The sequence below is a fragment of the Ipomoea nil genome, unplaced genomic scaffold, assembly GCF_001879475.1.
Source record: "Ipomoea nil cultivar Tokyo-kokei standard unplaced genomic scaffold, Asagao_1.1 scaffold2973, whole genome shotgun sequence".
Classification (NCBI taxonomy): domain Eukaryota; kingdom Viridiplantae; phylum Streptophyta; class Magnoliopsida; order Solanales; family Convolvulaceae; genus Ipomoea; species Ipomoea nil.
Window position 1 is genome coordinate 136,366 of NW_017619401.1, and position 20,523 is coordinate 156,888.

General features: G+C 34.3%; 3 protein-coding genes across 5 annotated transcripts; 2 read left to right on the forward strand and 1 right to left on the reverse strand.

Annotated features, from left to right (window-relative positions):
• Nucleotides 1-1,278: 1,278 nt before the first annotated feature.
• Nucleotides 1,279-4,229, forward strand: LOC109162971 (protein Dr1 homolog). 2 transcript variants are annotated; one of them, XM_019311679.1, is made up of 6 exons: nucleotides 1,279-1,622; nucleotides 1,766-1,827; nucleotides 2,790-2,879; nucleotides 2,999-3,093; nucleotides 3,621-3,689; nucleotides 3,817-4,229. In XM_019311679.1, exons 2-6 carry the CDS (start codon nucleotides 1,773-1,775, stop codon nucleotides 3,985-3,987), a joined length of 480 nt encoding a protein of 159 aa, XP_019167224.1. In that variant the 5' UTR covers nucleotides 1,279-1,622; nucleotides 1,766-1,772; the 3' UTR covers nucleotides 3,988-4,229. The 2 variants fall into 2 exon arrangements, with proteins under 2 accessions (XP_019167224.1, XP_019167225.1); XM_019311680.1 differs by having other exon boundaries at nucleotides 3,820-4,229.
• A 2,698-nt stretch (nucleotides 4,230-6,927) lies between these two features.
• On the forward strand, nucleotides 6,928-8,181 carry LOC109162970 (protein MIZU-KUSSEI 1-like). Its single transcript, XM_019311678.1, has one exon. The coding sequence runs from the start codon at nucleotides 7,059-7,061 to the stop codon at nucleotides 7,887-7,889; it is 831 nt and encodes a 276-aa protein (XP_019167223.1). The 5' UTR covers nucleotides 6,928-7,058; the 3' UTR covers nucleotides 7,890-8,181.
• A 6,535-nt stretch (nucleotides 8,182-14,716) lies between these two features.
• Nucleotides 14,717-19,105, reverse strand: LOC109162960 (kinesin-like protein KIN-8A). Of its 2 annotated transcripts, none has more exons than XM_019311670.1 (6): nucleotides 18,056-19,105; nucleotides 16,961-17,234; nucleotides 16,810-16,860; nucleotides 16,633-16,725; nucleotides 15,319-16,344; nucleotides 14,717-15,208 (listed from the first exon to the last, which is right to left on the reverse strand). In XM_019311670.1, the coding sequence occupies exons 1-6, from the start codon at nucleotides 18,844-18,846 to the stop codon at nucleotides 15,116-15,118; spliced, it is 2,328 nt and encodes a 775-aa protein (XP_019167215.1). In that variant the 5' UTR covers nucleotides 18,847-19,105; the 3' UTR covers nucleotides 14,717-15,115. The 2 variants fall into 2 exon arrangements, with proteins under 2 accessions (XP_019167215.1, XP_019167216.1); XM_019311671.1 differs by having other exon boundaries at nucleotides 14,717-15,149; nucleotides 18,056-19,103.
• Between the last annotated feature and the right edge of the window lie 1,418 nt (nucleotides 19,106-20,523).

Sequence of the window (20,523 nt, forward strand, 5' to 3'; positions counted from 1 at the left end):
GATGGACCATGAAATTACATATATATCCTCAAAAATCACAGTCAACAAACGGTCAAATAAACAGAGGACCAAATTGTGTTAAAATTACAAAGTTAAGGACTTAATTGGGTGAAATTGAAAGTTGAGGACCAATTTATGAATTTAGCTATAGTCGAGGGACCATTTTGTGTATTTACTCCAAAATATATTAATTTTTTTTTTTTTTTTTTTTTTTTTTTGTGTAGCTCAGAGTTTTCTACAGAGTGACTAATTCCATCATTAAATTATAGATGCTCCATATCAAAGCTAAGAATCGAACCATTGACATTTAGTTAAAGGATGAATGAACCTCTTTTACTCAACCACACCTGGACCTGACAATTCGTGTATACGGATCCATTAACGGGTCGACACGAACACGAATACGATTTGTTAATGGGTTAAACGGGTTGACACGATAAACATGTTTTGTTAACAGGTTTCAAGTCGTGTCGACACAAAACTTGTTTAAACCCACTATTTCTATTAATATATTTAAAAAAAAAAACTAAAATTTAAAGTTACGTTCTATAAAATTTAAAAAGAAAAAAAAAAATTATAGTTCAATCCATCAAACAAACTAAAAAATATTCAATTCATAACATTCATAATATGACAAAATAACATCTAAAAATCATAATTAAATGAGTCCATACTAGTTTTTAGAATAAAATTGAACACAATAAAAATTCAAATTTCAAATTGTTGAACATCAGTAATTGGTGTAGGATCTTGGCCTAATGTAGTAAATTTATCCTTAGTCATGTTCATAATATCTTTTGTGATCTCATTCATGAAAATGGTTCTTACCTAAATGACAATGGTTCTTAGCGGGTTATAAATATGTTTGGTAAATGGGTTCGTGTTAACAGATTAACACGATAATATTAACCGGTTAAACGGGTTCTTAATAGGTTTAACGAGTTGATCCGTTAAGACACTAAACATAACGGGTCCTTAACGTGTTAACCCGTTATCGACCCAGGACACGTTAAGGCTAAACACTAATCCGTTATTTTCGTGTTCGGTTTCGTGTTGTGTCCATAATTGTCAGGTCTAACCACACCCCAAGTTTCAAAATATATTAATATGTATATTATCCAAAAGATTTCAATGAGATATTTTTAATAATTTATTTGTAACACTAGTTTTATTTATAAAAAATAAAATAAAATAATATTTATTTCATTTTAATACATTTATAATATTATAAATAATGAATTTATAATTTATAATTTATAATAATGAAGCATACCTATGGTTTATCCTCCTTTGCCTCAGCACGGAACCTATATAAACATATCATTGTTCTATTTTATGTCGCCCACTCCAACAACGCATTTCCCTTCGCGTGTTTCGCACGCCCCACTCACCGACTTCTCCTCCTGGGTCCCATGCGTTCCGTGACCTTCACCTCACTTCCTGCTCGTGTGGAATTACCTCGGTTTGAACTCTTCTTCAGCTCTCTCTATATCGACCATTCACCACCGCCGCCTGCGACTACTGCTACTCCGATCACCAACTTCTCGATCTTTTCCGATCGGCTGATTCGCCTTGTGAATTCTCGTTTTTGTCCCTCCCTCCGATCTGCCGCTGTTTGCAAGGTAAAACCTTTGATATTATTTTTTTGTTTGGAAAAATTGTCATTCTACGCTTTAGATCTGTTACTATCGTTCTATATGTGCATCGATGTATTTAATTTCTCTATTATTTTGATTTGCTGATTTGATTTGATTTGGATTTGAAGGGCCGAAATGGAACCTATGGACATCGTTGGTAGAACGAAAGAGGATGCTTCGCTTCCTAAAGGTTCAATTTTTTTTAAAAAAAAATTCAATTTGTACTTTGATTTCTAATTTCTACGCTTTATTTTTGCTTGTGTAGTCGTTGACTCATAGGGTTTCCAGTTTTCTCAGCGATAGTAATACCTAATTTGGCGAATTTATGAAATTGAAAAATGATATGATAATTTTAATATATTTGGAAGGTTAATAAATATTTTTGGCGAAGGGATTCAGGGGGATCTGAGTTGAAAAATTATGATTTCTCTGTTTGGATTTTCGAAGGTTGTGCTTGTGAAGGTCTGAGGCCGTGATAGTAATTGAGGAAAATTTTGTTATGGCCTTGTGTTGAGTGCTCAAGAACTCATAACAGGGGTACAAATTTCAACCATGTTTCTAGTTGAATAGACCCTGGATGCTTGTTTCTTCTTTCTTCAAGTTTATGAAAAAAAAAATGGAATCTTGTTTTCTTTTCATGTGGAAGACTGATAGCTTAAACTTAACAAGTGAGTTATTGTAGTAAGTGAGTGATGTTCTCTTCCTGGTAGTGTTTGTCATATCAGTTCTCCAGGATTGACCTAGCAACTACTTCTGTAAACATGTAGACTGTGTTCCCAATTCACCTGTAAACAAATTTTATCATGATAGATACAATTAGTTCTTTGCAATATATAGAAGGTCGTAGATGTTTGTCTAATTTTAGGGGCCTTGCACTTATCACTTTCACCTCCTTTACTTCTACTTATGATACCTACTGGGTACTCAGTATTTCCTATGGTTTCTTCGAGTGTAACTAGGAAAATCAAGTTATGATTTGATGTATACAATGGGTGTGAAATTATGATTGCTGGTCTTCTGGTGTATCATGTCTTAATACACACTTATTCATAATTCATCATATTAAATTGTTAGATCTTGTTTTTTTTTTTTTGTTCTTTTTTTTTTATTTAGTCCTTTGCTTTAGTAATGATTCTTATGATTGCTTTACAGCAACTATGACAAAAATTATAAAAGAAATGCTGCCTCCAGACGTTCGTGTAGCCCGGGACTGTCAGGACCTTTTGATTGAATGTTGTGTAGGTGAGTATTGTATCTTTTAGTTGCTTGTGTATTTGAGTCATGCTGGCAATCTGTTGCTGTAGTATTCATGGATTGACTCCCATTTCGGGTCTTAATTATGGATTACTATTGTCTTGCAGAGTTTATCAATCTGATTTCCTCAGAATCTAATGAAGTTTGTAATAGAGAAGACAAGCGGACAATTGCACCGGAACATGTCCTCAAGGCGCTAGATGTAATTGACTAATCCTTGCTGTTTGGATAACTTTGGTTTATTTCCCTTGTGAATATATGACTAATCCTTGTGTAGTTTTTAGTTTGGTGTTGTTCTCGATGATATGCAGTTAGCATTCTCCATGAGTGCAATCTGCTTTTAGTTTTCTCAAGTTCCATTGGCGTGAGCTTCTATTGTCAATGTTATTACTCCCTCTGTCCCATTTTATCTGTCATACTCACTATTCATTGGTCAAACCAACTCTTTATTCTTTGTTTATTTTCTTTAGTATTTTTTTTACTTATTTTTAAATTTGATTTTTCGTGTTTAATAGTACTTTTAGAGTAGTTTCAAGTCGAATTTCCCATTATTGTTTTGCATGGCTATCCAAGTCGAATTTCCTAAGCAATTTATGACCATTCTTTAAGCTCCATTAAATTTCAAAAACCCATTTAGAATTCATTTGAAGTTTTACATGAGATTCAACCACTTTGTTTTTTCATATTTAATTCTCATCAAGCTTTGGCTTATACTGGATGATCTGGCAGGTTCTTGGATTTGGTGACTATATTGAAGAAGTTTATGCTGCATACGAACAACACAGGCTTGAAACCATGGTAATTCCTCGAGTGCAATTTGTTTTTTAGACGAGGAAATGAGAACCCGTCAGTTTTAAGGAACCATTTTCGTGTAAATACCTGCAATTTGTTAGAAATTACATTTTCGTGTATGTCCATATTCCAGCAGGACAGTGTGAGGGCCGGGAAGTTGAGCAATGGAGCTGAAATGACGGAAGAAGAAGCCTTGGCTGCGCAGCAGAGGATGTTTGCAGAGGCGAGGGCAAGGATGAACAACGGCATTACAGTCCCCAAACAACCGAATACCGAGCCAGAACAACAAAACACAAACAGCTAACTTTAGGACTCGACACCCCATCCAGGAGCTCTAGTCAAAGCCCATTGACTTGTTTTTTTTTTTTTTTTTTTTTTTTTTTTTTTTTTTTTTTTTTTAACAGAGTATGTATAAAAGCTTGTAGCTAAGTATGCTTGGGTTATGTGTTCAGTCTGTGTACTCTTATCAATTATGTCCATATGTTACCTGTAAATTGCTGATTTCACTTCAAAATTTGCAGCTTCAAGGCTGTTGTTATGGGTTGATAGAGTGTAGTTTTTATTCATTTTGGTATTTGTTGATAAGATTTTAACTCAGAGCCAAACATTTTGACTATCAATTTAGACATATTGATATCTTAACTATTAAAAATTAGACATAATTAATGTTAGGGATTCATTTTTAACTTTATAGAATGGATTTATAAAATTTAAAAAAAAAAAAAAAAAAAAACAAGTTTTATAATAGTTGAGTGACTTGTGCTAAAATAAGGATTGAACAGTTATTGGCACTGAAGTTTGAAATTTGAACAGAAATGGATATGAAACCCTGACAAATAAAATTGCGTTGCTCTCCAACATTAGTAGTTGGGACCCAAGTGTAATACTAAGGCCCTGTTTGGCATTATTAGGAGTATTATTAGCTGTTTGACTTGGTTAAACAAGAGTTTTTGATCAATTAGATTTTTGTAACAGTTTATTGTTCTAAAATACTAAAATTCTTTTTTCGATCAACTTTTTGAAAAAAATTATTTTGTATGTAATCAGCTATCAACAAATAGTTATTTACCAAACACCACCTAAATGTACATAACCAAAAAGATTTCATCTCACATGACACGTTATGATTATTTAATTTCTGTCTTTTTCTTTTAATATAATAAATAATTGTTGGGGTGACGTGAAATAAATAAAAATTGGATAATAATGTGAAGGGAAATACTCCGTATCAAATATCCTATCACATTGTGAATGCTCTAGGATAACTCTACCTATAGAGGGAACAAACAAGGCAAACATGATTTGACAATATTTGCTGAGCTACTGAGTTACCGTGATTTACATCTTCTCAAATCTTCTATCGGGTTAGGGTGAGGATTGGAAATTCAATCTTTTAAGGGAAGAAAATAGACAACCATGTCTAAATTGGTAATTTCACACTTCAAGTGAAATAGCACTAAGGACAAAAAACCAGACCAAAATTGGTTATTAAATTTAATACCCAAGAATGCTACAATTGTCTAGAGCAGATATTGATGCATCTTCTGATAGATAGCCCATGCATTATATATATATATATATATATATATATATATATATATATATATATATATATATACTGAAATTCCTTTTCCAGTGTTTGGTCCAGTTTAGTGTGCATGCTAGCTACCAACAGAAGATGAATGAAGAAGATCAGACATGGAAGCAGAAGGGATGTCTACCATAAACACTGACTGTTCTTTTGTCTTCACTATATATCCTCTCTTTTCCCTTTTTCTATTTGCTTCATTACCAATATATGTATTTTGGGTTATTGGAAGGAGTTCTACTACATGTACTCCAAAATCTTACTCCTTCAAGTTTATTCTCTGATGTGACGAGCTCTGATAGATTATTTTCTTCATGAGTCTTGTAAAAGTGTCTACATTAATATTTTAAGTATGAGAGTAAATATTAGGAGTAGAGAATGGGAGTATGTAGTATTGTGTTATTGGAAGTCAAAAATAAACAGTGAGTCAAGCTAAACACTCACCTTTCACACCTCTGCCCCACAAGAAAGTGAAATTACACTACCAATGTCTGCTTGAGATTCCTTTCTTTATCTCAAAACTTCTTCCTTTTGTTATCCCCTCAACCCTTTACTGTTCTTTGCTCCAATTCCAATGCCACTTTGTAGTGTAGGGTTGGTGGGGATTTTCGGGATTAGGATAGGATCGTTTTTTATATAGTACTAATGTCCTCGATTTGTCGATACATAACTCAACTAATTAATCAAATAATTAAAGAGAATTAATAATAGGCTTAGCAACAATAGAATATTGATCGTGTTGTGAGCACCAATATATAAACACTTCTTAAAACATGTAGATTATTGAGACATAAAGAAAATATAGGGATTCTGAAAATAGGATGCAATCTTTTTTTTTTTTTTTTTTTTTTTAAATATACTGTTGGGACAAGTTTTAGGGTTAAGCAAGAGAATTAGGATTGGATTTCTTTAGGTTAATGTTAAATCAGCTTAATAGGGAAATTTGTTGGGCTGTTACACTTCTACATATTAGAGAATTTTATATATATATATATATATATATATATATATATATATATATATATATATATATATATAAAGTCTTGAACTTAGGCAGTGTTTGGTAAATCGCTATTAGTGATTGAGTTAGTGGGTTTGACTAGTTGATAGAATTAGCTGGTTGTAGGAAAGTGTTTGGTAAATTAGCTGTTAAATGATATCTAATTAAATGCAAAATGATTTTCTTAAAAAACTGATTGAAAAATTGTTTTAAGCAGAATTTTAGCATTTTGGAACAATAAGCTGCTGTTACAAAAAGTTGATTAATTAAACACTCATATTGATTTTTTAACTAAATCAAACAGCTAATAAAAGTCAAATAATATAAAATTGACTGATAAACTAACTATGTTACCAAATAGGACCTTAGTCTAATATTGTTTTTTAACTTTGTGCAGTAGTTCCTATAATTATTCCAATCATTAAGTTGTGTGGACTATATTTTGTATACTATAAAATAATGTACATTATATTCATGGAATGTACATTATTTTTGTACTGAGTATACATTATATTGTATAATGTACCTTCAGTATAAAAATAATGTAGATTTAGTATATTTAAAATCTACTCTTTTTTTTTTTAGATCCACATAATGGACCAATTTGCCTAATTATTCTAACCCTAGCTTTTTCCTATTTCTGGATATAATTTTGTATATATACAATAGCTTATTAAAGGACCAAACCATTCCAGTTTATTTTCTCTTCTGCACTCTTTCTTTCTCTCACCCAACAACTAAAGGGCCTGGGTTAGTTGTTTAATTTGGTTTCCTTTCATTTTCTTGGATGAAGACAATCATGGCTAGGAGTATCCAAGATTCTCCCTCTAAGAGGCAGTTCCATTGGACAACCAAAGTTAGCAATGAAGAAGAAGAAGAAGAAGATCTCAGCCCCTCCTCAGACACAAAGAGTAGTGATCTTAAACAAGAAGAAGAAGATCCCAATAAGCTTCTTTGCCCATTGAAACCTCAAGACCAAGAATCAGCGGCTACAAGCAGGCAAGCCAGGGCGGTTTCCAGGCTGAAATCTGTGCTGGGTTCAATTGGGAGGAACAGAATAATGCAATTGCTGATGACCCATCAGCGCCGCCTTGGAACCAAGGTGGTGGGCACCCTTTTCGGCCACCGGCGGGGCGGCAACGTGCATATCGCGTTCCAGAAAGACCCCACATCGGAGCCGGTGTTCTTGGTTGAATTAGCCACCCCGATCTCCGGGCTGGTCCGGGAAATGGCGTCGGAGCTCGTCCGGATTGCCCTGGAATGCGACAAGGACGACGAGAAGAAGACCATCAAGGCTGCAGGCACGGCGGGGAGGCTCATAGACGAGCCTGTTTGGAGAACGCATTGCAATGGGAAGAAGTGTGGGTTCGCGAATCGACGCGAATGTGGGGCTAAAGACTGGGAGATTTTGAAGTCCGTGGAGCCTATCTCCATGGGCGCCGGCGTGTTGCGAATAGACGGAGGAGACAGCGGCGGCGGCTCAGCCGCCGGAGAAATCATGTACTTGAGAGCCAAGTTTGACAGGGTTGTTGGGTCTAGAGATTCAGAAGCATTCTACATGATGAACCCAGACAGCAATGGCGCTCCAGAACTTAGTCTTTACCTGCTCAGAGTTTAAGATAATAGTTGTCCGGTTATGCTTAAAGTGGACAGATTTCTTTTGAAACCGTGATTTTGGTTCTTTAAGGTGGGAGATTCAATCTTTCCGGGGAGAAAATAATAGTAGCAGGTAGCTAGCAATTGTATTTAGTTAAGGAAAGGAGATTGATCTAGTAAATTAATCTCCGATGTTCATTTTTATGTTTTGTCTTTCCTTTTTTGTGTAATTTTGGTGATCATACAACGCAGAAGAATGTGATGTTAATATATTTGGGGGAATGGAAAATAGTATACTAAGTATTATTATTGCACAATTATTGGGTGATGTTTGGAATTGAAGTCTATGCACAAGTCTCTACCACTGCAGGTTCCACAGTGCAATATCTACCTCTGTCATCATTATATTTATCTTTTGCAGATGCCATTAATGCCTCTTATGACATGTCTGTCCTTTTGGTGTTGGGCTGTCTTTTCTGCAATGAATTTCCTTAATTTTTCCAAAAACAAAAATTACATTTCATTCTTTTCAAAAGATTAAATCTCCAACTCCAATTCAATAGAGCATTTAAGAGGATGTAAATCATAATAAGCTTAGCATACTAGACAGGGTCAAATGTTTACGTATAAGGGATCTGTCCATCCGTTGCTAAGTTTTGAACCTTAGTCTCTTTCTCAAATATTATCTACTGAATCAGTAAGTTAAACCCATAATATGTTAAGATTGATTGATGGTCAAATGAAAAGTTAAAATATTATATCAGTCAATCATACTATATTCCATTAGATAATTTAACTCTTATCATTTTTGTTTGTTGATTGATTTATCTATACACCACAAACTTTTGGGTGGGGTTGCTATGTTTTTAATTTACAGTATATGAAATGTGCAAATGGTCTACACCCAACTCCCTTTCCTCATCCCCACTAAATATTCTTATCCTTCACGGCTTATTTCCTTATTTTATACGGAGTACTTTTTATACTACACTTTTTCTTACTCAAAACATTATTTTTAAAAGTTGAATTCCCAACTTTAAAGGCGCCTACATCCTGACTTAACAGAGCATATGGGAGGATGATTTTCTTAGTCAAAACATAAAGCAGTGGGAGGATGCCTAATGCTTTATTCTTGTTTCTTTTTCTTCTGCATCTCTATGTTCTAGTATATCTATATAAGCAAAAACTTATGTGAAATCTTGTGGTTGAAAATTTAAAATTTATATTAAAAAATGTAATACTAATTAGGAATAAAATATATTTATTATTTATAAAAGAAAGTGAATCGTAATACTTTTATATTTTGATTTAAAAGTATTATATTTTTTTTTTAAAATATTACACCTTCCCTTACACATAGCAACCACTTTATTCCTTGTTAGTATTCCCTCCGTTAGCCTTTTGTAACAACTTATTGTTCCAAAATGTTAAAATTCAAAAAGCTACTCAAAGCAGCTTTTTCGATCAGATTTTTGAGAAAGTCATTTTGTATGTAATCAGCTAATAATTAACAGCTAATTTACCAAACACTCAGCTAACGCAATCAACTAGTTAAACCCACTAACCCAATTTGCTAACAACCATTTACCAAAACACCTCCTTTGTTTGTCAATCGTTATGTTGTGCATCCGTATGCACCATTCTTGGTGCATACGGATGCAAACGATGTCGTTTTGGAGTGACGGTGCCGTTAGTGGCACCGTTTTCACTCCACCAATCAATTTTATTTTTTTTTTAAATTACAAAAAGTGCGCTTCGTCCATAATTACAGAAAGAGCATGTTAAAGAATTGCATAACTACACATCCATAATTGCATAATTACACATTCATAATTGCATAACTACACATCTATAATTTCATAACTACACATCCATAATTTCATAACTACACATCTATAATTGCATAACTACACATCCATAATTTTATAACTACACATCCATAATTGCATAACTAAACATCCATAATTGCATAACTACAAATCCAGAATTGCAAAACTATAAATCCAGAATTGCAAAACTACACATCCATAACTTAATAACTATACATCCATAATTGCATAACTACACATCTAACAGTCAATATACGAAATTAGATTGCAATTGCGATTGCGATTACGATTGCACAGACTTTGAATGCGAATTCCAAAATGCCTAACTGCCAAAAAGGGGAATGGAAACTTGGATAGCGAATGGAAACAAACGCCGTTAACAGGATTTTTTTTAAAAGACTGAAGGTCGCACCATTACTTCAAAACGACGTCGTTTGCATCCGTATGCACCATGCATGGTGCATACGGATACACAGCATAATTTGCGTTTGTTTGTCTAGTTCGGCTAACGAAACTTGACTGAAGTTATTTTTAATTCAATTTTTTTATAATATTAAGTTTACTATTCCTATATAAAATTTACGGAGTATATATATTTAAAATCTACATTATAAATACTGATGTCAAATTCAAAAAGAGTTAGTTTGACCAATGAATAGTAAACAAGACAAAGAAAAATAAGACTGAGAGAATATTACATTTTTAATATAATTATTACATTTTCATTTTGACTCGACTTGTCTCGACTTATCTTACGGATAATAATTCATAATACGGTCTTATTGGCAGCTTCTTTTTCTGCGAAGCTAGGCTTGAGGCATAACATGAAATCAATAGGCATTGGGGAAGAATGAAATCAATAGGCATCTGATCTAAGAGCATCCACATTAGTTGGGAAGAATATGGGGATAATGTAAGAGTGATTAGGAAAGAGAATGTGGGGAAGAGAGGAAAAAAAAATCAAAATAAAAAAATAAACGCAAAAAAAAAAAAAAAAAAAAGAACTGTCACGGCGCGCCTGACGCGCCCGTGTGGGCGGGCTGCTGTGCACGAAACGCGCACAGCAGCCTGATGTTTCTTTTTTTCTTTCTTCTTTTTTTTCTGACATTATTTCCTATTTTACAGATGCATTCTTCCCTAATTAATTACTGAAATAACTCACTATTCTTCACTAGTGTAGATGCTCTAAAGGCATTACAGGTTCTAGGGAGTCTTTGATTCTGGTGCATATTTTTGGTCAGGATTGATGATTAAAGAAAAAAAAAATATATATCAGAATCCCAATGCATTGAACTAATAAAGCTTTGATCATAGAAGTTCCCAAAAGCAAAATTTGGTTTGCCTGACTTCTTTGAAGTTTTATGTTTTTTTCACATTCTAGCTACGAGCTGAGCATCTTCGAATGCAAAAACACAATCTTTCAAAGTATGTTCCCCTCTGAGTTTAGATTTTGGCATGCAGTATTACCTTATACTTTCAGAAAGCTAGGATATTAGTCCTAGAATACCCTTTTACATTATAGAAAATAAAATAAGATAAAAGGTTCCATTTAGTAACATAGCTTATCAGTTAATTTTTTTTTTTTTTTTTTTTTTTACTATTATTAGCTGTTTGATTTGATTAAACAATCAATATGAATATTTGATTAATTAGGTTTTTGTAACAATTTATTGTTTCAAAATATTAAAATTCAAAAAGTTGCTCAAAACATTTTTGTCGATAAACTTTTTGAGAAAATAATTTTGCATGTAATTAGTTATCAGCTAATTTATCAAACACTTTTCTAATTTTTTACCATCAGCTAATGTTATCAACTAGTCAAACTCACTAACCCAATCAGCTAACAGATAATCCGTATTTACCAAAACACCCCAAAATCGGGTGCATAATTATGTTCATTAGTAAAGACTTGAATTCCGATTAAACTATATATAAAAGTTCTTATCAGGTCTATTTAAGGGAAACCAAACCCATTTGAATTCACTTGAACTAAGATTATTAATTGTGAAATATATTTTAAAAAAAAAAGGTTTTAAACTAATTAAGGAGAACTTTTTTAATCTGATTACAGGATTCTTTAGGTACACTAGCTAAGATCTCACACTATACACTGAGACGTACTAATCTATTTGTACAATATAATATACTTAGAATTTGATTAGTCCAAGTTGCAAAAGTATAAAAAATGAAATTGAATTGGCTAATCATGAGTTATCAAGGATGAATAACAACAGTTTACAGTTGTTATTAACATTGTGCAATCATTTCTTCTCCTAGTTTCAAGGCTTTAATTTCTTAATCCTTTTCTTTATTTTTTTTTTCTTTATAACAAAAGTGATAAAAGATGGGATTTGGGCCATCTTAGTGGGATGATGGCATGGAATACAGCATTCAAAGGCTGAGATTTTATTAAGATTATTAATAATTCACAGTAATCTATATATGTTCTCTTATGATCATGTATTCATGTACTCATCATTATTCTAATATTCAAAAGTTGTCTGCTGGACTTAAAAAGTTACAAATTGCTGCTTCAGACAATCTTAGTATAAACAAATACTAGTGCAAGACAAACCTAACAAAAGCAGCATATCGTCCTTGTTAGAACATATATTTGTCATTAATCATTAAATAAAATTATATGATTCTTTGTTAACATCATGTATTACATGTTTACATGTGTTGTATTTTCTCATACTTTTAATAAAGTGAATAGTACAATATTTCTACTAATCTATTAATTTACTAAAAAAAGTTAATTAGAGCTAATAAAATTAGACCTATATCGGGAACTAAAAAATGTTGGTCCAATTGTTTGTTGAAATGAGTGGTTCATATTATTTTGATTTTACCCCTTCTCTATCACTTCTTTTTGTATATTTTCAGCATTCAATTTGTGCAAATACCGCATGTATACTCATCCTTCTGACGCTCTTCATGTTTGCAAGTCATACAACAAAACAAGCACATTTAAATTCAATATAATTATGAAACTGAAACAACACTCACTCAAAAATAACAATAATATTGTTAACCTATTTTAGTTTCAAATATGTTCTTTTAGCAAATTAGCACCAGTAGCTCAATTACACATAAGACATATTACCAATAAAAAGAAGCGGACAAGCTAAGCATGCAATAAAGACGAAGACAATGACAAACCTATCCAAAAACGGATTGACAAAACTTAGAGTAATTCCAACCAAAAGTAGTATCTATTACCAAATACCATACCAAATAAATAAGTATTTAGATAATTGTTTTTAGAAAAGTACAAACATGAATTTTAATACCAATTATAATGAACTTCTATATAATATTGCATTGATATACTTTGAATTACTTATTTAAATACAAAAATTAAGTATTAAATCAGTCGCAATGCACGTGTAAAAACTAGTTTAAATATAGGACACGATATTTGTAGCCATCATAAGCACAATTTCTATAGAGAAGTACTTTGTGGTTTGATGACATTACTGTTGCCATTTCAAACAAAAGCTAATAGGTTTGAGCTTGATTTTCCAAATACTAGATATGTTAACAATTTTAATCATTTTTTATGTTAGAAATTGAAGCTATCTCTGGGGATTATCCAATCTAATGTTAGGTTGAAAATATCCGAAAAGAAGCTAATTTTTTTTAAACTGAAAATTTGTTAAAACTATAGAAAAGAGTATGGTGAATAAAATTGAACTTTTGGCCCTATGATTATTGGTGCCTTGTTAATTGTAGTCTACAAGTTTTAAAATTGTGAATTTACTACCTTAACTATTCAATTTTTCTAAATTTCAGTCACTCCAACCAATTTTTCTAAATTTCAGTCGTCGTCGTCGTCATTTTCTTCGTCATCATCATCATAATCATATTTCAAAAATCGAGGACGGGTGGGGAGAGGTATCCCCATCCCTATCCCCGTTCTTTGAATTTTTTACCCATCTCTGTACACGTTAGGACGGGGATCGGGGATCCTCACCAGGGACTACATGTGAAATTGACATCCTTGACGGGATCTCCGGGGACATGTAAAATTGACATCCTTACTCCAAAATCTTTATGCTTAACATATAATTTATCTCAAGAATAGAAGTATTTTTTTCATTTACACACATAGCCACATAGATATCAGTTAAAATATCTCTATTAAAGTTTTTATGATATATTTTTTATAGATTAATTTTATTTGTACAGGAGAAATATAAATTTAAGTTGAAAAAATTTTAATGAGAAAAAACCGCAAGATGTGTTGGGTGCATCCTTGGGTCCATGATATAACTATTATATTGCTTCCTCACAAGTGCAATTCAACTGCCTTTTTGATGGTCCAGCAACTTGTAAACACTATAATGTTAATTGTTGAACTATGTGTGCATGCATAATTGCATAAATACATATATGCTCAACATTATCATATACTATACAGTATTTATTCAAAATAAGGACGTTTTTTGTTTTTAAAATAAAATATATGGATGGGCCAATTCACTATTACTTGTAATCCTTTATTTGTAAGAAATTAAACTATGTTGCCAACATCCATCTGAGAAGTTATGATCAGCTGATTAGTACATTTTAGGCTTTTTCTTTCAAGTAAGAAGTAATAATTATAACTTTCTTGGAGAGTAGAAGGGTTGGTATGAAGAACATGTAAGCCCAATGTTCTTAGAGCAACAGAAAGAGGGGTTTCTTGGGGTTTTGTAAGAAGCAAAAATTGGGTGACGGCTTTTTAACAATTGGGGTTGGAGGTTTTTTAATTTTTGTTTTTCTCCTGCAAATGCAACATTTTTGTGGGATTCATTAAATGGAAAAAAAAAAAAGAAAAAAAAAAAGAGAATAAAACATGCTCCTATAGGTGTGCTGTGTGCATTGGGTGCACCTACTGCACCCAGCGTGCACGCACCAACTGGGCGCATAATAAGCCTGACAGGTTTGTTTGTTTGTTTGTATTTTTTTTTTTTTAATGGAATTACTCTGAAACATTACCAAATAAGATACAAAAATACAAGAACAAGAAACAACATAAGAATACTTTGTCCTGGTATTTCTGATTCATCAATAATATAAACAACAGAGTTGATGGAATTACTCTGAAACATTGCCAAATAAGATACAACAATGCTACAAACACACCATAAGTTTCATCCAACAAACAATCAAAAAACCAAAAAAAATCCTATGGGGGGGAACACCTCAATTCATTTTCAGAATGTTAATGGAATCTGCAACAATCTGCATATTAACACGAACGAAACCAACAAACTCTTGTAAAGAACGTCCCCTGGGGAAGACTGAATCTATCATTTGAATGCAACAATCAACATGGAATTGAGTTTCAGTGCAATAAAAACTAGCACCTGCAGGTTGATGATACCAAATTCTTCAAACTCCCTATTCGTCGTCTTCACTAAACTTTATGGCTTTACAGTTTCGGGTCTTGGCCAAGCAAATCCAGGCTGAGATTCAAGACGTGCGGTCCAACCATGAACACAAACCAGAAACATGGATATGCAAGCTGCATCAGTTTGCAGAAGAAAGAAAGAAACTCAAAGGTACACGCAAATATATATAACATAGTCTTATCCATCTTAGCAAAAACTAATGCAAAGGGAAAGCAAAATGCACCTGGAGAAGCTTGGATGGAGGTTTAGTAAGTTCAGAATTGACATGGCTTCTGGTTTTTCTCCCATTCAAGGTGGCAGCAAGTGATGGACTATTTGCTGTGGTTGTATCCCAGAAGCTACGTTTTTTCGATGTGGGAACTGGGGACATAAAACGATGGCGAGGGCTCTTCAGGTCATCCTCGTGAGGCTTCTTTGGTCTTAAACCGGCCCTCGTTACTACTGTCGGTTTCCCACTCTTCCTCGAAAGCTCATGAATGAAATTATCCTTCTGTTTTATCTTCAATGCATGATCCTTCTTCATTCTCTCAATCTCAGCCTCGAGTACCTTCACCGTTTTTCTCAGCTCCTTAACTGCAGCCTCATCTGCTCCCTTTTTCCTCGATTCTGGGGTAAAGCAATTGCCACCCAAGAAAGAGGGCCTCGTTCTTCGTTTCTCGCTTGGCCAAACGGGCGAGGGAGCGGGGGATACGTGAGAGGAGAGTGTAGAAGGGGCCGGAGATGCATTTGCTGCCAAATTTTGTGCTTGAATAGTTAACAGTTTTTGCTGCTGACGAGCCAAGTGAGCTCGAAGTTCACGGTTCTCTTTCTGCAACTCGAGTAATAGCTTGGCCTGATCCGTTTCTGATTCGGGAATTTGCATTTCCTCATGTGCATCATAAGCCTTTGTTCGGATTTCTTTAGCTCTATCAGCCCAGTGAAGAGTATTTTGAGTTTCGCCAAAAACAAGATTGCTTGGACTGATATTAGCAATCATGACAGTATTACAAGCTCCACCAAGCGAATCCTTAAGCAGTTGAGTGAGCTTCGAATTTCGATATGGGATGTGTTTTTTCCCCTCCACCAATGCATTGATGCAGCTGCTGAGTGCCAGGAGTGACCGGTTTATGTTCGCCCCCTCCAGAGATCTCAGTGTTCTCTGATCAGTGGCAAGAGCTCTTTCGGAGCCAGCAAGATCAATGAGTGATAGTTTCCCCACTCGATTCACAATGTTATCTGAACCGTCCTTAAAACGATACTCAACCATAACCTGAATGTTACATAAGAAAGTGTGAAACGATAGAACAGAAACATATGCTCCGTCTCAACTAAAAGTCTAAGCTGATAGTTAGATTGCAACAGCACATAAGAAAGTGTGGAACGATAAAACAGAAACATATGCTCCGTCTCAACTAAAAGTCTAAGCTGATAGTTAGATTGCAACAGCACATAAGAAAGTGTGGAACGATAAAATTGAAACATATGCTCCGTCTCAACCAAAAGTCTAAGCTGATAGTTAAATTGCAACAGTGATTAAATGCTCAACACGATAGAACACCTGCAGAATGGCATGAGACCGCGAGGATGTTTCGTTGACACGAGTTGGCTCTGTGGTTCTGTTAAGGTTTCCCTGTTGAAGCAATGCCATTACCTGGGACAAACAAACAGAGAAATCAGTAACCTTTTTTTCTCGAACTCGCCAACTAATTCAATTGTCTTTAAAGAATTTGAATACTTCATCTGTGGAATATGCTCTATACTGAGTAAGCCCAGCAGCCACAATCCCCTGAATAATGTTCAAACAAAAACAAAAACAAAAAAAAAGTTATTTTGAGAATGAATTGAATCAAACCTTTTGAAAACAATTTCCCAAAGAGTAATCAGACCTGTTTATCTTCTCTAAGGACAAGAGGGCGTCCCGGGGATAGCAAATCCCGGACAGTTTCATTATAGACTTCAAGATAGGAGAGATGAACAACATGATTTCCATCAAAACTCATTTGCCTTAACTTGGTAAACAGATCCTTTATGGCTAACACCATAACTCCAGGGCTCTCAACTGTGCCCAGCATTGTGTGTGTCTTTCCGGCTCCGGTCGCTCCATAGCAAAACACTGACCCATTTCTTCCCTGCACAACTGCTTCAACAAGCTCTGCTGTTCTGAATTCCAGCAGTTGAAGAATTTAGAGCTTCAGTACACAAAATGAATGACTAAACACAATAAAAATCCGACTTAATACCCAATTTAGTACTCTACTATAGTGATTTTTTATTGATTTAGTTCTAAAGGACTTTTTGTGCTTAATTAGGTTCTCGACTTCCATTGTTTTACCTAATTGAGTCCTAGACAAATCAAAGATTAAATTGATAAAAATCATTATAGTCAAGAACTGAATTGAGTAAAATCGACTAATTTAGGTAAAACACTAAAACTACTATAGTCTAGGATTGAATTGAATTGAGTATTAATAGAGCTGAAATTAATGAGCTATCCTAACAGATGACTCAATTGGGTAAACCCGTCAAAATCGAGAATCTAATTAAGCACAAAAAGTCATCTAAGACTAAATCAAGAAAACCCGTTATAGTGTATGACTCCAAATTGGGTATTAAGTCATAAAAATACAATCTTTAGAACCAATGTAAGTCTAGCAAATGAGTGATATATGTCTAACAAAATCTCCACTACAAAGATGATGCATAGTCTAATCAGAAAAATTCTGGGTAAAACCATCCTAACATATGACTCAATTGAGTAAAATCATCAAAGTTAATATCTAATTAAGCACAAAAAGTCGTCTAAGTGGACTAAGTTGGGTATTTACTCATAAAAGTCCAATCTTTAGGACCTAATGTAAGTCTAGCAAATGAGTGATACATGTTCCACTACAAAGATGATGCATAGTCTAATCAGAAAAATTCTGGGAGTGCATAAATTGGTTAAGCAACAAATAAAAAGCAGAAATTTTATTCAAACTCACGTTGTGGAATAGACTTCTTGTTGAGAAGCGGATTCTGGGAATGCGGCATCAAAACTGAAATGTCTTCCCCGGACTCTTTTTAGCCTTAGATAATCGTTCTCAGTGGAGAATTCAGTGAGATAAACATCCCTACCATCCACAATTCTTACACAGTTTCTAGCCCCAGATTCTCTCTCTTTCTTAGACATTGGTCTTAGCCTCACAAAAACAAGGATCCTTGTCCCCCCCTCGTTCACTTTCTCTAATTCTTGAACATTCTCTTTGTTAATCCCTTTGGGTTCTGAGTTTATAGGAATTGCTGAAGTCCCAAGGGAGAGCTTCCTAGCCACATTTCTAGTCTCAATTGCCCTTCTAATCCTTTCTCCGCCGCCCACAGTTGCCGCCGCCGCCGCAGCCACGTTTTCCTTCTCCTCATCCGGCGGCCGGTGTAGCGGCGGCGGAGGTTGCCAAATGGGCATTGTGTTCTCCTTCATCACGTTACCAAATGGTCTGGGCTCTTTGCCGTCTTTTCCGTCCTTTTTCGCAGAGTTGAGGAGATCCACACTAGGGTGCGTGGTGAATCTTGGATCCTCGGCCTTTAAAGACTGGTTCTTGAGCGCCATTGAGGCTCGCTTTTGCTGCTCATACAAAAGGCTCAGAGCTTTCATCTTCTCTTTCAACCCATGGTGCGGGTTTCTCATCGCCGCGGCGGCGGCGGCGGCGGAACCCACTCCATCGAGTTCTTGAATTTCCGGCTTGGCTCTGGTTTTGCTGCTAGTGATCTGAGATCTTGTTGAAACCGGCATTTTCATCTGCAAAAACCTGGACCCTATCTACTGAAACTGCTAGAAGCCTAGAACTGCAAAAAGTCAAGAACTTTGTCGTCGAAAAATCAAGAATTTGATGGTGCCATGCCAGCGAAGCGAACAGTAGAAGAGGGAGCTAAAATGGGAAGAGAGTGAAGGGCAAGCAGATCAAGATTTCAAGAACGATTCGGAAATGGAAAGAGAAATCTAAGCCGTTGGGTTGTGGAAGAGATTAAAGTGATTAACGGTTGGGAGTTATGCTTTTAGAGGGAGGCATTCCAGTTTCAGGGGAAACTGCGAGGTGGGCCAATTTGAAATTTTAAATATTTATCGTAACGGTCATATTTTGATTACGTATGGAAGAAAGTCAAAACGGTCAGTTTTCAACTCCAAATTGGGGTCCATTAAAAAAAGAAATCTCCTTCTTTATTACTCACTTACTCAGTACATAAAAGACAGAAAATAATTCAAGTGTAGGTTAGAGCTTTAAATTTCTTTCTTTTTTCCTTATTAAGAAGTTATACGTTGCATTAAAAACATTACATTTTGTGCTTTATATCAAATAAAAATGTTCACCTATCGTTATATTGTAAACTAGTATGGTAAAAAGTAAATGAATAACGTTATATTGTAAACTAGTACGGTAAAAAGTAAATAAATAAGTAATCATTATTGGTTGACATGAGTGATCGTGGGCAAATTATTATGTGGACCATGGTTCATATAATTGTGTAGACCACGGTTCAAAATATTGTCGTGAATATTGTAGACACTTAAATTTTGATAAATATTGATTATTTATCAATATTAGTATATTTGAATATATTTGAAATATTTTGGATAATATTGATATCAAAAGAGTTTGAGCTTATCAAAACTCTCTATCCTACAGCTATAAATAGGAGCTCTCATTTCTATGTAATCTCACACATCCTAGGAAAAGTGGTGTAAACATCTAGAAAAATATTATTCAGGATCACAATAAAAATGTGATACTGAAAGTAGAAGTCTCTCCTCCATAATGATTATGCCTATGCCTATTGATCCAAACCTCCATTGAAGATCAAGCCATTTGAACCCGGAGGCCCTTCAAGAAGAACAATCTATATATACAAGCCCTTCTTTGAAGATCAAGCCACTTGAAACCCGGAGGCCCTTCAATGGTGGAGTGTTCAAGGCACCAATTGAAGAATCAGAGGATATCCAGAGACATGTACCCACACCGCATTGATACTTGATATGTAAACCAGAACTTTGAATTTCTAAATATATATCCAATTTTCTTTGTTCACAAATATTATGATTAAAAATAATGTAAATTATGTGTTAAAATAATGTATATTATATTTTAGAATAATGTATATTACGTGTTAAAATAATATACATTACATGTTAGAATAATGAAACATCTGGGGTGATATAATGTACATTATGTTTTAAAATATTGTATATTATGCTTTAGAATAATTTACATTATGTTTTAGAATAATGTACATTATGAGTTACAAAAATGTATGTTGCAGCTAGACGTGCGAAAAAATAAAATTAAGCAAAACGACGTGGTTTTTGGAACGTGGCCCACACAATAACTAATGGTGGTCATGCACTATCCTGCCTTAAAAAAAAAAAAAAAGATCAGTCTATAACATTGATTGGGCTGGCTTGATGTGAACAGAGATTAGT

Bases quoted from the DNA above. Each gene is read 5' to 3' on its own strand.
- LOC109162971 (XM_019311679.1), top strand. From the start codon at position 1,773: ATGGAACCTATGGACATCGTTGGTAGAACGAAAGAGGATGCTTCGCTT. The intron at 2,880-2,998 runs GTGAGTATTGTA...ATTGTCTTGCAG, and splicing joins TTTGATTGAATGTTGTGTAG to AGTTTATCAATCTGATTTCC. The intron at 3,690-3,816 runs GTAATTCCTCGA...TCCATATTCCAG, and splicing joins AACACAGGCTTGAAACCATG to CAGGACAGTGTGAGGGCCGG.
- LOC109162970 (XM_019311678.1), top strand. From the start codon at position 7,059: ATGAAGACAATCATGGCTAGGAGTATCCAAGATTCTCCCTCTAAGAGG.
- LOC109162960 (XM_019311670.1), bottom strand. From the start codon at position 18,846: ATGAAAATGCCGGTTTCAACAAGATCTCAGATCACTAGCAGCAAAACC. The intron at 17,235-18,055 runs GTGAGTTTGAAT...GCTGGAATTCAG, and splicing joins CAAGAAGTCTATTCCACAAC to AACAGCAGAGCTTGTTGAAG. The intron at 16,345-16,632 runs GTGTTCTATCGT...TGTAACATTCAG, and splicing joins GGTCTCATGCCATTCTGCAG to GTTATGGTTGAGTATCGTTT.